Source organism: Babylonia areolata, chromosome 14 (genome assembly GCF_041734735.1).
Source record: "Babylonia areolata isolate BAREFJ2019XMU chromosome 14, ASM4173473v1, whole genome shotgun sequence".
In the NCBI taxonomy this organism is placed as follows: Eukaryota; Metazoa; Mollusca; class Gastropoda; order Neogastropoda; family Buccinidae; genus Babylonia; species Babylonia areolata.
This window is the reverse complement of record NC_134889.1, coordinates 21,172,589-21,185,088: the sequence shown is the minus strand read 5'-3', so window position 1 is coordinate 21,185,088 and position 12,500 is coordinate 21,172,589. Positions and strand designations below refer to the sequence as shown.

General features: G+C 42.0%; 1 protein-coding gene across 1 annotated transcript in view; it reads right to left on the bottom strand.

Annotated features, from left to right (window-relative positions):
- Positions 1–8,677: 8,677 nt before the first annotated feature.
- LOC143289535 (protein HP-25 homolog 1-like) overlaps positions 8,678–12,500 on the bottom strand; it is a 7,353-nt gene continuing 3,530 nt past the window's right edge. Inside the window, exons 5-6 of the mRNA XM_076598538.1 lie at positions 10,687–10,791; positions 8,678–9,144 (exon numbers count right to left, since the gene is read on the bottom strand). Coding sequence (XP_076454653.1) covers positions 8,744–9,144; positions 10,687–10,791 — 506 coding nt within the window. The 3' untranslated portion in view covers positions 8,678–8,743. The remainder of the gene's footprint in view (positions 9,145–10,686; positions 10,792–12,500) is intronic.

Here is a 12,500-nt window from a genome sequence, read left to right as displayed (position 1 = left end):
ATAAAATCATATTGTTCTCTTTGTTCCTCCACTTTTGTTGGTGATGTTGCTGTTGTTGTTGTGTGTCGTTGTTGTTTCTTCTTTTTCTACTTCATGCACTACTACTACTACTACTACTACTACTACTACTACTACTACTACTTCTTCTTCTTCTTCTTCTTCTTCTTCTTCTTCTTAAATGTAATCCAGACAACTAAATCACATCATTGTCCTTTTTGTTCTTTTTCTTTTGTTGTTTTGTTGTTCTTGTTGTTTCTTCTTCTTCTTCTTCTTCTTCTTCTTCTTTTTCATGCACTACTACTACTACTACTACTACATCTTCTTCTTCTTCTCCTTCTTCATGCACTACTACTACTACTACTACTACTACTACTACTACTACTACTACTACTACTACTACTACTACTACTACTACTACTACTACTACTGCTACTACTACTTCTTCTTCTTCTTCATGCACTACTACTACTACTACTACTACTACTACTACTACTACTACTACTTCTTCTTCTTCTTCTTCTTCTTCTTCTTCTTCTTCATGCACTACTACTACTACTACTACTACTACTACTACTACTACGACTACTTCTTTTTCATGCACTACTACTACTGCTGCTGCTACTACTACTACTACTACTACCACTACTACTACTACTACTTCTTCTTCTTCTTCTTCTTAAATGTAATCCAGAAAAATAAATCACATCATTTTTCTTTTTGTTCTTTTTCTTTTGTTGTTTTGTTGTTGTTGTTTCTTCTTCTTCTTCTTCTTGTTCTTATTCTTCTTCTTCTTCTTCTTCTTCTTCTTCTTCTTCTTCTTCTTCATGCACTACTACTACTACTACTACTACTACTACTACTACTACTACTACTACTACTACTACTACTACTTCTTCTTCTTCTTCTTCTTCTTCTTCTTCTTCATGCACTACTACTACTACTACTACTACTACTACTACTACTACTTCTTCTTCTTCTTCTTCTTCTTCTTCTTCTTCTTCATGCACTACTACTACTACTACTACTACTACTTCTTCTTCTTCTTCTTCATGCACTACTACTACTACTACTACTACTACTACTTCTCATTCATGCACTACTACTACTCCTACTACTACTACTTAATATCATTATTATTATTATTATTATTATTATTCATGCCTACTACTACTACTTCTTCTTCTTCTTCTTAAATGTAATCCAGTCAACTAAATCACATTATTGTTCTTTATGTTCTTCTTTTGCTGATTTGTTGTTGTTGTTGTTGTTGCGAGTCACGATTTTACAATACGGATCTTTTACATAATGTGTTCAAAGTCATGATTTAATGATTCTGTTATTTCATGCTAATGTACGTGTTTATAGAACATGTCATCTTATTTCTCAATTGCTTTTTGAAAAAAATATAGTTGACTTGGCTCTTGACAATATATATTGGTTGTTGCTGGGTTTTTTTTTATGGAAACATAACTTTTTTTTTTCAAAATGTGTTGTTGTTTTTTTATATACATGTTATTTCATATATAAACACTGTGTGTGTGTGTTTGTTCGTATGTGTGTGTGTGTGTGTGTGTGTGTGTGTGTGTGTGTGTGTGTGTGTGTGTGTGTGTGTGTGTTAAATGAAACTGGTGTATTAACTGTATGAAAGTGAAAACCTTTGTTATTGAATACCTTTTCAAATGATATTTTGCTGGCAGTTGCGAGTCACAATATGGACGTTTTACATAATTTGTTCCATATCATAATCTAACTATCATGTTACTTTATGTTAACACACGTGCTATTTTAGAACATGCGATTTGATAATTCATGTTATGGGGTTGTTTGTTTTGTTTGTTTGGCTTTTTTTTTTAATTATTACTTTTTTCTGAAAAAAGAGTGTCTTAATATACACGTTATAAACAGTCTGGTGGAGGGATTGGGGGTGGGGGGAGGGGAGTGTGTGGAAATGAGGCCGCTGTCGTGTATTACTTGTTTGTTGTTGGGTTGGGGGGGGGGGGTTGTTGTTGTTGTTTTTGTTTGTTTGTTTGTTTGTTCGTTTGTTTTTGTTTGTTTTTCTGTTGTTGTTTTTTGTTTGTTTGTTTTGCTTTGTTTGGGAGAGGGGTGGGCGGGGAGAGGGGGGTGGGGCAGGGGGAGGTCGCGCGTGCCTGCGTGTGTGTGTGTGTGTGTGTGTGTGTGTGTGTGTGTGTGTGTGTGCACGCGTCTGTCAGTGTATGTGTGTGTGAATGTGTGGGTGGGGAGAAATATCTGTGTGATATTTCGCAGTTATCGACATTCACAATCGTATAGTAAAACTGTCGTTGCTAAAGGTATGTAGCTCCACGCGCTTTGTCAAAGGACTTAATCGCACGCTTCCTCTCCCTCTTCCGAACCACTTGTCTTCGAGGACGTTCACTTCACATGACTGCTGGCAAACCAAGTTGTCGCTGCAATGACAGTGTCATACGCCCTCGAGGCAAGTAGAGAAGAAGGTTGTTTACAAAATCTGACAAAATTCCACGACCCCAAGCTAGATAGAAAGCTTGACCTGACGGGCGCAATAGCTGAGTGGTTAAAGCGTTGGACTTTCAATCTGAGGGTCCAGGGTTCGAATCTCGGTAACGGCGCCTGGTGGGTAAAGGGTGGAGATTTTTCCGATCTCCCAGGTCAACATATGTGCAGACCTGCCAGTGCCTGAACCCCCTTCGTGTGTATACGCAAGCAAAATATCAAATACGCACGTTAAAGATCCTGTAATCCATGTCAGTGTTCGGTGGGTTATGGAAACAAGAATATACCCAGCATGCACGCCCCCGAAAACGGAGTATAGCTGCCTTTGTGGCGGGGTATAAATGGTCATACACGTAAAAGCCCACTCATGTACACACGAGTGAACGTGAGAGTTGCAGCTCACGAACCCAGAAGAAGAAGAAGAAGAAGAAAGCTTGACCTTTTAAGCCGAGCGACGCGCTCACTTATACAGCAAATAACACTTATACAGCAAATAACACTTATACAGCAAATAACGCCAAATAACACTTATATAGCAAATAACGCCAAATAACACTTATACAGCAAATAACACTTATACAGCAAATAACACTTATACAGCAAATAACGCCAAATAACACTTATACAGCAAATAACACCAAATAACACTTATACAGCAAATAACACTTATACAGCAAATAACACTTATACAGCAAATAACGCCAAATAACACTTATACAGCAAATAACGCCAAATAACACTTATACAGCGAATAACACTCATAAAACTACCGCGTTGTTAAACTGACTGGGCTCTGTTGTATTGTGACAACAACAGCAACAGTGCTTTTTGTCAGTCGAGTCACTGATGCGGGCACTATGTGTTGGCGACACATGACCTGAATAATTAACTCAATCAGTACGGCCAGTCCTCTCTTCTCCTCTGCACAGACCCCTCGGATGTCCAGTGGGTGTCTGAATGACCCACCCTTTAGCTTCCGTCGTCGGAATTGTGGTATTCTTTGTCAACATTCACCTATTCAGTATAAGAGCCTTCCGCTTGCAATATTTTGATGATGGTAATTGGGCTGAAACGCTGTTAACGTCGTCTCTTTCGCCGTTCGTATGGAGAGAGTTAAAGACATATAAGCCAACGAAAGGAAACGTATGGTAATTATTTCTATTTCTGGGCAGTGAGTATAGCTGACGACTTGTGTCCAAGATAGAAACAATAGTGGAACAGAGGTTGGTGTGTGTGTGTTGGTTTGGGGGGCTGGACTGGAGTTGGGAGACGATGTGGAGGCGGTGGGGAAGTAAATGGAGCGAGTGGAAGGGAAGAGGAAAGGGAGGTTGGGGTTGTGGGAGGGGTGGGGGGGACGTTATGAAAGAGGAAGTAGGTATGCTTCATGTGGTTTCTCCCAGAGACAGTGGTGCTGCGTGTCACTCATGTCTTTGTATTATCATCATTATTATTCCAAGTACACTTCTGTTTCTTCTGCGAATAGTTAGGCAGGATAAATCAAGTGGACCCGGAACGTCGTGATGAAGACAGGATTGTTGTTTTTTGTTTGTTTTTTGTTGTTGCTGTTGTTTTTTCGTTCGTGGGCTGCAAATCCCACGTTCACTCGTATGTACACGAGTGGACTTTTACGTGCATGACCGTTTTGGTTTTGTTTTTTACCCCGCAGGGCAAATTTGAAACTTCGATAAACCTGTACTCAAAAGTTTTCGCCCTGTATCCAACCTTGCTTTTGTGTCCAAACTTATTGAAAAAATTGTTCTCTCCCAACTTTCAGACCATTTAGCATTAAACAACATGTTCTCTTCTTTTCAGTCAGCATATAGATCTGTCCATAGCACTGAAACTACTTTGTTGAAAGTAGTTAATGACCTGTTACTGTCTGTTAATGAAGGTAAACTGTCTGTGTTAACTTTGCTCGATCTGTCGGCTGCGTTTGACACAATAGACCACTGGCTGCTAGTATGCTCCTTTCCAGACTTGAATATGTTTTTGGGATTCTGAATTGGTTTTCTTCATACCTGTCCAACCACTTCCAGATTGTCTCTGTTAATAACTTTAAGTCTGATCCAACCCTGATCTCTTATGGTGTGCCACAAGGCTCTGTCTTGGGCCCCGTTCTGTTCGTTCTGTACACTGCTCCTCTTTCTTATGTCATTTCTGGCCATTCTGTTCTTCACCACTCTTTTGCTGATGATACTCAGCTGCAAAAGTCTGCAAAACCAAACCAAGTACACAGTCTAATTCTGTCAATGCAGGATTGTATTCTCGATGTCAAATCCTGGATGGCATTCATCAAACTAAAGTTAAATGATGACAAAACTGAAGCTATGATTATTTCCTCTGCAAGAATGTCCACATCTGCTTCTTTTCCTGCCTCTATTGTGGTTGGTTATGCCACAATCAGTTGAGTAAATCAGCAAGGAACCTTGGAGTCATTCTTGACTCAAACCTCAACATGCACGCTCAGGTAGTAAATCTGATATGCATAGTCAATTGTGAACTTCGTCGCATCAACACGTATCCGTCAGTACCTTTCTGTTGAAACTACTAAAACTCTTATTTCTGCATTTGTGCTGTCACGAATCGACTACTGTAATTCTCTTTTCATAGGCTGTCCACATGATATTCTTCATCGAATTCAAAAGCTTCAAAACAATGCTGCCCGTCTAACTCTCAGAGTCCCACGTACTGATCACATTTCTCCTCACCTCCGCACTCTACATTAGCTCCCCATTGAAGCGAGAATCAAATACAAAGTTGCGTGTCTCTGCTATTCTGCTTTCCACTCAGCAGGAGCCACATATCTTTCTGACCTTATCAGTGTTTACACTCCCGCAAGAAATCTCCGCACTTCTACTGACTGTTACCTTTTGAAACTTCCTCGTGTCAATACAAGAACCTATGGTGAACGTTCTTTCTTCTTTGCTTCTCCTCACATCTGGAACAACCTTCTCGTCATGTGTGTGTGTGGCGGGGGTTGAGAAAGAGTGGTCATGACTGATTTATGTTACTTAAAATATTTTTCTTTCAGGAAAGCGCCCCCGAGCTCTTAGAGAAAAAGGGCGCTATATAAATTTTTCCATTATTAACTCTCTCCGTACGAACGGCGAAAGAGACGACGTTTACAGCGTTTCACCCCAATTACCACCATCAAAATATTGCAAGCGGAAGGCTCTTACACTGAAGAGGTGAATGTTGACAAAGAATACCACATTTCTGACGACGGAAGCTAAAGGTTGGGTCATTCAGACACCCACCGGACATCCGAGGTGTCTGTGTAGAGGATAAGAGAGGACTGGCCGTACTGAGTGAGTTGAATTACATATTATATTACTCTTCCACAGGGTTCGGTGTTGGGTCTTCAGTGATTCGTTTATTCTCCGTCTACACACAAGTCACTCGGTCACTCTTTCAAAGAACACTGCATCAGTCACCACACTTTTTGCAGATCGATTGATTGATTGATATGGATACATATAGTGCCTGTCCTCGGTCGGAGACCAAGCTCTAAGCGCTTTATAAACACGGGGGTCATTTTCACAACAGGCTGCCCACCTGGGTAGAGCCGACTGACGGCTGCCATTGGGTGCTCATCATTCGTTTCCTGTGTCATTCAATCAGATCTCAGGCACGCACAGATACACACTCTGACAAACATGTAACATCACATTTAACATTTTACGTGTATGACCGTTTTGTTTATTTACCCCGCCATGAAGGCAGCCATACTCCGTTTTCGGGGGTGTGCATGCTGGGTATGTTCTTGTTTCCATAACCCACCGAACACTGACATGGATTATAGGATCTTTAACGTGCGTATTTGATCTTCTTCTTGGGGTTCAGGCACTAGCAGGACTGTACATAATTTTAAATTGACCTGGGAGATCAGAAAAATCTCCACCCTCTACCCACCAGGCGCCGTTACCGAGATTCAAACCCGGGACCCTCGGGTTGAAAGCCCAACGCTTTAACATTTCGACTTGCGCCCGTCAGCATCCCGCCCAAGAACAAATAAGCACACAGTCATGTCAGACACGCGTTTCACGAGTTATTAAAACCTGGTTGCGCACAAACCAAAAGTGAACGACGGGGGAAAACTGAAGCACCGCTGATCAAGTCAAAAAGATCATCTTTCCACGACATTGATTCCACTTCTATACGTGTGGGTGAGGGAGGAATTTTGTTTAATGTCCCGTCACACATATCGGTGATTGAAGACATTTTGTTAAAGTATTTATGAATACATCTGAGTATTATCGGTTAGAAGGGTTGGGAGATGTGGATGAATGGAGGGTTGGGAGAAACTGGGCAAATGAGGGTAAAAATGTGGGGTGAAATTTGGAGAAAAAAAAAACAAAAAAAAACCCTCTGAATACAGTTACAGGAAATTACTTAAAGGACTTCGTAAAAGAGAAGTCGTTAAACTGACAAGCGAAACAACTGATAATGAATGCAAAAAGTCAAAAACATCAACGTTCTCAGTCACTTGTGAAGACACACGTGTGGGTGAGACCGAGATCCCCTTCACAGATTACGCACGGGGTGGGGGGTGGGGGAGGGTCGGGGGTGGGGGGGAATCTTGGGGTGTCACTGTCTCTAATGATATGTTTCTAATGTTTGCTAAGTCAGCGTACATAGAACTTCGCCGCACTGCTCCCATTTGTCACTTCAGTCCGGTTTGTAGACGCAACCATATAAAAATAAAAAAACTTAAACAAAGCAATGCCTCTGTTGATTCTAGTTTAAGGCATTTGCGTATGGATACGTCTACGTTCAAGGTGTACGGTCTGGTATGTCTTTTGTAATGTTATTGTTATCATTTGTTTGTTTGGCTGGTTTTTTGGTTGGTTGGTTGGTTGTTTGTTTTGCACACACACACACACACACACACACACACACACACACACGTGCAAATAGGCACTCGAGCACGCAAGTACGCTTGCATTATGCACGCACGTAAGCACGCACGAACACACACACACACACACACACACACACACACACACACACACACAAAAGTGCGTGCGCACATATTTCCGAACAAACGCATGACACATTAACATTTAAAAATAAAAATTTGAAGAAACTAGAAGATGCAAAAGAGTTTTCAATCCATGTTTTTTTTACTTGTAATGGTTCCTTTCTGGAAACCCCACCTCAGGACAAAGAAGACTTATTATAATCATTATTATTAACATTATTAGCAGAAGAGATTACTGGGGCTAGAAGATATATATTATAAGCAGTTTCACTCAGTTTCACTTTCTCAAGGAGGCGTCACTGCGTTCGGACAAATCCATACACGCTACACCACATCTGTTGAGCAGATGCCTGACCAGCAGCATAACCCAACGCGCTTAGTCAGGCCTTGAGTGCATGCTTACATATTTGTGTACCTATGAAAGTGGATTTCATTTTACGTAATTTCGCCAGAGGACAACACTCTCGTTGCCATGGGTTCTTTTTCAGTGCGCCAAGTGCGTGCTGCACACGGGACCTCGGTTTATCGTCTCATCCGAAAGACTAGACGCTCAGTTTGATTTTCCAGTCAAACTTAGGAGAAAGGGCGAGAGCGGGATTCGAACCCACACCCTCACGGACTCTCTGTATTGGCAGCTGAGCGTCTTAACCATTCTGCCCCTTCCTCCATTATAAGCAGCTACTCAAAAAAGCAAAATCAATCAGCCAGGACGAATCACATCCAGCTTTTGGGATTTTCGAGATGCTCCCCTCTGGAACGGAAGTATATGGACGAAAACCAATCGCTTCGCCAATAGCTTTTTCTCCAAAGCAGTCAATGCCCTGTCTCTCGAACAAATCCAGTGTGATAAATGGAACTGTGCAACCAACAACCATCTACCTGAAGATCTAGTCCTGTAATATGCAGCTTCTGTTCAAACGCGTGTGTATGTGTGTGTGTGTGTGAGAGAGAGAGAGAGAGAGAGAGAGTTTATGTGTGTGTGTTTGCGTGCATGTGTGTGTGTGTGTGTGTGTGCGCGCGCGCGCAGTACGTGTATGTGTGAGTATGCACAAGTTCTTTTATATTGATATGCACTTGTATGTATCGTAATTTCTACTGTATCTGTCTTTGTGTATAATTTTCGATTTATGTTCGTATCTTGTTATGTACTAACCCCCTCCCCCCCCTCCCGACGCCCCATCCCAAATATTCCTTGTGACCCCGGTACACTTGGTAATAAAGACATATTCTATTCTATTCTATTCTATTCTATTCTATTCTATTCTATTCTATTCACGGATCGCTGGGAGACAGGAGAGCGCCGTAGAAAAAGGTGTGAGCGCCCAGCCAGTACTTTGCCCCATGCCATGTCTGCACCCACACCGTGTCTCCCTTCTGCACGCGAAGGACGGACGAGGTGGAGCAGGAGGTATGATGAGCAACGTTGCTGTTGCAGCGGGAACGGATCTTCAGTCCACCGCTGACGTACAGGTCGAGGTGGTAGTCGAACGATGTCTGCGGGAACAGTTGCACCCCGAAAAGGTACACCCCGGGGATGAAGACGGTGTAGATGCCCGTGTGTGGGTTATAGTCTCCTTGTCCGGCAACGAACGTGGTCGCGAAGCGGATTGGGGCATTGGCGGCCACATCTGCGTGACCCAGATCCGCTCTGAATGCCGCGACCTGCTGTGTTGCTGAAAACGAAGAAGCAGAAGAAGATGAAGTAGAAGAAGAAGAAGAAGATGATGATGATGATGATGATGATGATGAAGAAGAAGAAGAAGAAGAAGAAGAAGAAGAAGAAGAAGAAGAAGAAGATGATGATGATGATGATGATGATGATAAGCAGCAACAGCAGCAGTATAGCACGGGGCAGAAGAAGAGGAAGAAGGTGGAACGATAATGTGTACCTAAACATGGAGCGATCTATATGTCTGTCTGTCTGTCTGTCTATCTATCTATCTATCTATCCATCTTCTTTTTCTTTTCTTTTTTTCTTCTTTTTTTTTCTTTCGTTTTGTTTTTCTTCTTTTTTTTTCTTCTTTTTTTTTCGTTCTTTTTATTTTTCTTTTCTTTATAAATGGAAAACGAAGACATCTGGTCTTGGATTTATTATTCACACTATCTACACACACACACACACACACACACACACACACACACACACACACACACACAAGCGCGTTCGACCCAGACATTTATACCCATTTGAACACAGTGCTCTAAACAGATTCCTGATAATTATGTAATTCGATCGGACAACACACATAAACAGCAGACATGGCTATCAAAACACATACAACGCTATCAGAACACACAGCAAACACGCTGTCAAGACAAGACCTGACAAGACAAGACGTATTTATTTCAGTAACCCCGTGGAGTCAGATGTTACTGATATAACAGACGTGTGGAGTGATGGCCTGGAGGTAACGCGTCCGCCTAGGAAGCGAGAGAATCTAAGCGCGCTGGTTCGAATCACGGCTCAGCCGCCGATATTTTCTCCCCCTTCACTAGACCTTTGAGTGGTGGTCTGGACGCTAGTCATTCGGATGAGACGATAAACCGAGGTCCCGTGTGCTGCATGCACTTAGCGCACGTAAAAGAACCCACGGCAACAAAAGGGTCGTTCCTGGCAAAATTCTGTAGAAAAATTCACTTGGACAGGAAAAACAAATCAAACCGCACGCAGGAAAAAGTACAAAAACAATGGGTGGCCGCTGTAGTGTAGCGACGCGCGCTCCCTGGGGAGAGCAGCCCGAATTTCACACAGAGATATCTGTTGTGATAGAAAGAAATACAAATACAAATAAACAGAAATAGCACTTGGTATTGTGCTCATGACAGTTTACAATGGCAACACCAAATGTTTGGTTTAACACAGAACACATATACATACATATCAGATACGCAATTCGAACACATACATGTACATCAGACAAGCTATCCGAACACATACGTGTACAGAAGTGCTATAGGAGCACTACACATTTGACACGCACACTAGAGTGGTGTACATCAGACAATCTGTCCGAAAACATACGTGTACAGAAAAGCCATAAAAACACTATACATTTTACACGCACACACTAGAGTGGGAGCCGGAGCGTATATATAGTGGAGTGATGGCCTGGAGGTAACGCGTCCGCCTAGGAAGCGAGAGAATCTGAGCGCGCTGGTTCGAACACTACAAAACACACACACACACACACACACACACACACACACACGCATACCTGGGGCGCATCCGCAGTTCCCTGAAGACGTCTGATGAGTGTGGTTGTGTGGGGAGGGTAGTGCTTGGGAGGCCTGAGGATGACGCCAGTGAAACAGAGCGTATGCTGTGCCGGGCAGAAACAGAAACAGATATAGAAACAGAACCCCCCCCCCCTCCCCCTTTCCCTCCAAAAAAGAGTCAAACCGCAAAAAGACATACCTTGTGATTATCACAGCATCCCCGGCTAATAATATAAAACTATATGATATATATATATATATATATATATATATATATATAACAACAACGACGACCAAAACACAACCACACACACACACACACACACACACACACACACACACAAACAAACAAACAAACAAACAAACATATATGCAAAACTACGCAACCATTATTCAACCAAAACGCCAGCCCTATGACCTGGACACGTTACTACACCAGGCGTACCACAGTCTAAGAGAGGTTCGGGAGGTGGGGGTGGGGTGGGGTGGGGGGGCGGCGGCGGCGGCGGCGCCTTGGCAAGAATCGGTCAGGCGGTAGAAGGAGTGGACTGGGCCCGCCTTCTTACTGCGCCGAGCCCTAGACACAATGGACATAAATTTCACTGCCCCTAAGAAGGTGAAAGGCTATGGTGCCTTTGACCATAAGGAAGAAAAAAAACAACCGATAATGAAATAGAAATAACCACTCAGTCCAGACACAGTGAACAGAACGCCTGACTAAAAAAAAAAAATTAAATTAAAAAAAAAAATTTAAAAATCGAGAGTTCTCAGTTCGATTTACGCACTGACCGGAATTATTATCTCCCCTAACTCCATCACTGGATTCCTTCAGATGCTAGTCTGTGTGCACTTTTTTTTTTTTTTTAACAACGATAAACAGTGTTTGAAACCATGTAGTCAACTTTCTTACATCTTACCACAGGCTTCACGAGGAGTATCTATGGTGAAAATTATGCTGAAAAACCCACGGTGATAGGTGAGCAAAAAATATCGTCTGTACGCAAACAGAAGCACGGGTGTGACGAATATAGCGGGGTGCTCATGGCCCAAATGTCAGGCGAATGCTGCAAAAAGGGAGCGAAAGCATGACCTGTTGCAGCACACATGTAATGTGACTCTGTCTGAACATATTTAGGCACATAGACTTTTTTGAGACTTCCCTCGTTCAGCTATAAATAGCTTTGAAATTAGGTCACCCTTCGCGCACTGACCGCGTCCCTATAACTGCAGATCTAAATGTTGTGTTTCCTTTGAACATCACTTATGATTTTCAAACGATCGTTGTGTTGTTGTTGTGTGATGTATAATGTTCGTTTCAGACACTTTGTTCAATGGATTCAGCACTGAACATGTGACTGAGTCACAGTAAAACCACATGACCTTGACCAGTAAACTCGTAACATTAAATGTTTTAAAAAAGACAAAATATCAAATTCATAGCCAGAGACAATGCAATGAAAATATAAGGTGTTGCATACATGTACTGAGATGACATCTTAAGATTTTGGGGGCACATATACCAATTAGCACTTTGTTCAACTGGCTAAATTTAGTCATGAAATTAGGTCACTGTGCACGCACTGGCTACATTACAGTGACTGCTGTTCTAAGCAGTGCGTTTGTTTATCGCACTACTTATGACCATTCACACAAAGACTGTGCTACACTAGATCTGTATTAAATACATTCATAATTGCTCTGATTACCTGGAATCTAACTGAATCTATAAATCATGATATTGTAATTACTGCGCCTCTCACGAATGACTCTGAAGATGTCTGTGTCGCTTTTAAAAAAAAAAAAAAAAAAAAAA